The sequence below is a fragment of the Portunus trituberculatus genome, chromosome 9 (assembly GCF_017591435.1).
Source record: "Portunus trituberculatus isolate SZX2019 chromosome 9, ASM1759143v1, whole genome shotgun sequence".
Taxonomy (NCBI): domain Eukaryota; kingdom Metazoa; phylum Arthropoda; class Malacostraca; order Decapoda; family Portunidae; genus Portunus; species Portunus trituberculatus.
The window spans coordinates 1,625,001-1,630,000 of record NC_059263.1 but is presented as its reverse complement, the minus strand read 5'-3'; the positions used below and the strand labels follow the sequence as shown (position 1 = coordinate 1,630,000).

The window sequence follows — 5,000 nt, the reverse complement described above, 5'->3', positions numbered from 1 at the left end:
GCTAGCGTCCCTCTTCCACATAAAAAGAATAAATAGAGAATAAAAAGATTGTTCCATTAAAATCAAGGACACAATGACCGCTTTTAAACAGGAGAGTTCTTACATCCGTCCCTTCCTCCATTTTCTTTACTTGAGGCTTCATTTATTTAAGTTCATTCCATTTTCAGTGTTTCCCTCCCTCGGTGCTTGGGTGCAGGTCATTCCTTTCCTCATTCATCTTTCCACCTCTTCCCTTTCTTCGCTTCAAACACCAGTGGAGAATTTTTCTTTGTATTTTTCTCTTTCCGCTCATTTCTTTTGTTTTATAAGCTCTTTCTTTTATCACGGTACAAAAGGATACGTGCATTTTGCTTTCCGTCTATTCCTTCCTCTTGTTTTTTTTCGTTTTCTTATTTCTTTCCTGTGATGCAACGGGGCTTTCTTCTTTATCCCCTCCCCTTTTTTTTTCTTCTTCTTTTCCCGGCGCAATAAGTACCAGCACTTCTTTATACACTCCCGGTTTTTTTCCTACTCTCCTTTGCTTCGGTACAATAGTTAAGACAGCTTTATTCCTCCCCCCATCCCAACTTTTATCATTCTCATTTCTTTCCCTTCATGGTCAAAGCTAGGCGAGGCGAGATGGTCATTATATCTCTGCCTTGTGTCTCTCTCTTCCTCCGGGAAAGTGGTCTGCGAGAGTGGTCATTTACGAGCAGAATCCCCGCGGCCTTCACTGGTACACAGGTGGCGACGTCAGGCAAAGACTTTATACTGAAACACCGTCCCGCACCTCCACTACATTCAAAAGCACTCGTAGTAAAAGTGTATATAAGTTTTAAATATGTTTTTTTTACGATTTCACGGATACATTAACATGATTTCTACAATATGTGCAGGAGATAAACTCATGACACTGTCCCACACCTCCAATACATTCAAAAACCTCTATAGCATTCGTAGTTAAAGTGTGTATGAGTTTCTAAGTATGTTTTTTTTACGATTCCACTGATATGATTTTCTATATTACGAGCAGGAGAAACACTCATGAGAACTTAGCTATTCATTCCTGTGGCCTTGGAAAAATCGAGGTGAGAGCAGAGCGTTCCAGAACAACAACATGAAATACGAGACACATTAGGTGGTGTGCTCGAGGCAAATGGAAGACGAAATGTGTTTTATAAGTCTTAGGAACTTAGTGAGTGTTCTTAATGCAGTTCCGGATTAATACATATACGTACATACTCGCACAAAAGAGAAGGAAAATACAGATGCGTGAGGGAGAAGGGTTGAGGAATGAAGGTAGAAGTTGGAGCCAAAAGAGGTTGGGGAATAACGAGCGATAGATGAATATTGTAATGGCTTTGATAGAAATTTGGTTAGGGAAGGGAAAGATAGGAGGGAATGTGAAGAATGGAGGAGGAGGAGGAGGAGGAGGAGGAGGAGGAGGAGGAGGAGGAGGAGGAGGAGGAGGAGGAGGAGGAGGATAAAAGAAAGAAGGAAAGTAGAGAAGAAATCAAGGGAGAAAGAAAAGAAAGATTGATTTGACTAGGAAATGAATTGAAAAATGTAACGACGGGGCTGAGAACGTAAGGCTTTCTCGGCAAGGACAAGCTTCCAATCTGTCAGGATCCCAGCAACGCCCCTGCCTCGGCTTAACAAACTATTTCAGAGGCCACGACTTAGCGCGGACCTGACACACACACACACACACACACACACACACACACACACACACACACACACACACACACACACACACAATTGCACTTCTCAATCATCTCTCTTCCTCAATTGATCATTATCTTTTTCTCTTCCTTCCTTCTCTCTCTCTCTCTCTCTCTCTCTCTCTCTCTCTCTCTCTCTCTCTCTCTCTCTCTCTCTCTCTCGATATTATACATTACGCCTTTTACTTAATTTCTTTCTCTTTTTCTTTGGAGACACACAGAAAAGACTTATGTATCATTATTATCCTTATTACTATTCTTTTTTCATGGCGGGAAAGTAAGACATTAAATTAAGAATAAGGTTAACTCTAATCTTACTAATGAATTTCAAGGTGTAATCCGTAAAACTTATGTACTGCGACTACTTGACTTCGTGTGTGTGTGTGTGTGTGTGTGTGTGTGTGTGTTTTCCAGCCTCTCTCCCTCTTCCTCTTTTATCTGACATCTATTTCTCCTCAAAGCTACCTTAAAGATAATAGATTTGCACAGGGGAGCAGCTAACGGCCTCATCAGCAGCCAGGAGGGACACATACTACCGCCACTGTAGCCGCACCATGCCCTGATAACACGGATTTACGCCCAGGTTGTGTCAGTAATAACCAGCGCTCCGTGGCAAAAGTAATGAATGAAATGTGGCGGGAAAAGAGAAGATCAGAGGGAGGTATCAAGACATTTGTTCCTTAATTTTGGCTAACTCATTACTTTTCTTGTAGGGAACCAGCACTCAAGTGGGCCTTTTTTTTATACATTTTGTTGCCCTTGGCTGGTTTTCCTCCTACGTACATAAATAAATAAAATAAATAAATGGAGAGAGGAGGTTAAAAAGACAAGAAACAACATCAGGAAGCGCCGACACACAGGTCAACATTTCCGACTTATACCTGACCGGGGCATCTCAACTTTCCTGAACCCAAAGTAAAGTCACCTCGCTCCACGGCCGCTCAAGTCAAGGCTCCAGTCAGTGTGTAATAACTCGACTTCCTTCCATGAGTCTTTCCCCCGCCGCGTAAGAGTGTAAAAGCTTGCCTTCCCTTCCACGGCAGTCTTTTATCCCGCCCCGTCAGTGTGTGAGTTTGCCCTCCCTTCCATGGCAATCTCTCTCCTCCCTATCTTATACCTCTGGCTGATCCCCACTCGCCTCCTCATCCAAACATCCACCTTGCACTGACACTAACAACGTTGTGTCAAATCTTAATACTTGTCGGAAAGAAATGAATCAAATGTACATATTCTTCAACTTCTAATCAGTGAAACTTTGATATGATTTGACCATTTGAAAAAATAAATAGAAGTCTCAAGTGGTTTATGTTTACGCGCCAATATTCAGAAATTGGCTACGCTCTCTCACTACGACAATTCACAAAGTTCCCTGAGATGACTAGCCTAGTTCTCAAGGTACAGAATCTTTCTCGTTAACGATATTAAAGTCTCGTGAATTAATTTGCCACTAGAACAGTATAATCACACTTAAAAACTCACTGTTCTTTCACCACGACATTTTCCAAGGCCAAGGAGACTATTAGACGGGGACTCAAGAGCGTTTCTCCTGATAATATAAAAATCTAAAATATAATCTGTCACTATAACGAAAAATAAATAAATAAATAAATAAAATAAAATAAACGCGTTGCTCTTTCACTACGTCTATTTTCCAAGGCCACAGACATGATTAGAATTCTCAAGAGTGTTTCTCCGGTTAAAAATGCGAAAAAAATAATGTCCATAATGTATCAATATAACCATAAAAAAAAGAACACTCTTAGAAATCCGTGTAGCTTCAACTATAGTGTGTCTACTCTTAAGTGGCTCCCGGGTCTCAGCCTGAATATCATCCCAGGGAATGCGTGGTTGTCAGATCTTGAGGGAAACCGTTGTCTGTCCTCGTGATAAGTGCGTGGATCAACAGAGCACAAGCATAATTCACCTAAAATCAATTACATCATCAATAAGCTACACTATGCTTTGAACCCAGGAGCCATTTTAGAGTAGACAGACCTTAGAGAGAGATGGAGAGAGAGCCGCTTGAATACAGTGCAGGAGGCGGCGCGACAGAGATGTTTCAGAATATGGAGCTTCGTTTTATCTGAGCCCATGAATACTGAACGCACATCAAGTGAAGCACCAATCAATCACACAGACTCACACACAGACGTCGATCACTCGCCTATCACACGAGACAATTCATCAGGTGTGATTGGACAGGCAAGAGAGGTACATTCAGAAATAGTTTGTAAGATAAATGAATATGCCAATACTAGTCTTTATTTTTCTCATCCCCTTCCCTTCCTCTCTCTCTCTCTCTCTCTCTCTCTCTCTCTCTCTCTCTCTCTCTCTCTCTTTACACATACATACATATATACATACACTCGTGACGTAAACACTCAAAATACACTTTCATTTGACTCTTCATGAATGCCATAACTGTCCCACTCACACGGACGCGCCATTACTCACAGCCACCCTAACAAATATTCATTACACTCACCATGTAACTAACACGACCATCCACCTAACCACACAACCATACATACATACGACCATCCATATAACCATCCAAGTTAACTATTCCACTAACCACACAGGCACACATACATACATACAAACAACCATATCCATACAGCCATACCCTGCAAACCATTTCACTACCACACATACAGCCTTCCACACACTAACCATACACAACCACACATACATAGAACCATCCAAGCAACCACACAACCATCCGAGCAACCATACATCCACACACTGGCAAAAAAAAAAAAAAAAATGAAAAAAAAGGGGATTCAAATCACTGTGGTTGGGGATGGGAGTAGCGTTCATTTATTGTGTGCACTCAACACTGGCAACACAACCACACACACAACCATTCACACACTAACCACACACAAGCATCCACAGTTCCACACAAGAGGTACTCACGTAAGGCAGGAGTTCCGCAGCGGCCATGCCAGTGATGATGAAGAGGTAGCGAATGATCACCCGCAGATTGTTGGGCCAGCAGGTACATAGGGCGGCCCACAACTCCTCCACCTCCTTCGGATGATCTTCCCCGAGCTGGTGGAAGGAGAAGAGAGAAAATCAGTGGAGTGGATGAGTATAAGACAGGTAAGAGACGAAGGAAAGGAGAGACAAATAAATCACGGAGAGAGTATAAGGAGAGATGAGAGACGAAGGAAAAGGAAAGAGGAGCAGGTAAGATGAGAAGATAAGGAAGGAGTAATAAGGAGAGGCGAAGGAAGGAAGGAGACAAATAAACCACGGACGGAGAGAAGATAAGGAGAAGGAAGACTGTTGAGA

The 5,000-nt window shown here is 42.2% G+C and overlaps 1 protein-coding gene across 9 annotated transcripts in view; it reads right to left on the bottom strand.

Moving 5' to 3' along the window:
* Positions 1-5,000, bottom strand: part of LOC123501163 (protein furry-like) — a 102,812-nt gene that overhangs the window by 26,745 nt on the left and 71,067 nt on the right. For all 9 annotated transcript variants that reach the window (XM_045249797.1, XM_045249796.1, XM_045249789.1 and 6 more), the window contains one exon: positions 4,623-4,757. In XM_045249797.1, coding sequence (XP_045105732.1) covers positions 4,623-4,757 — 135 coding nt within the window. The remainder of the gene's footprint in view (positions 1-4,622; positions 4,758-5,000) is intronic.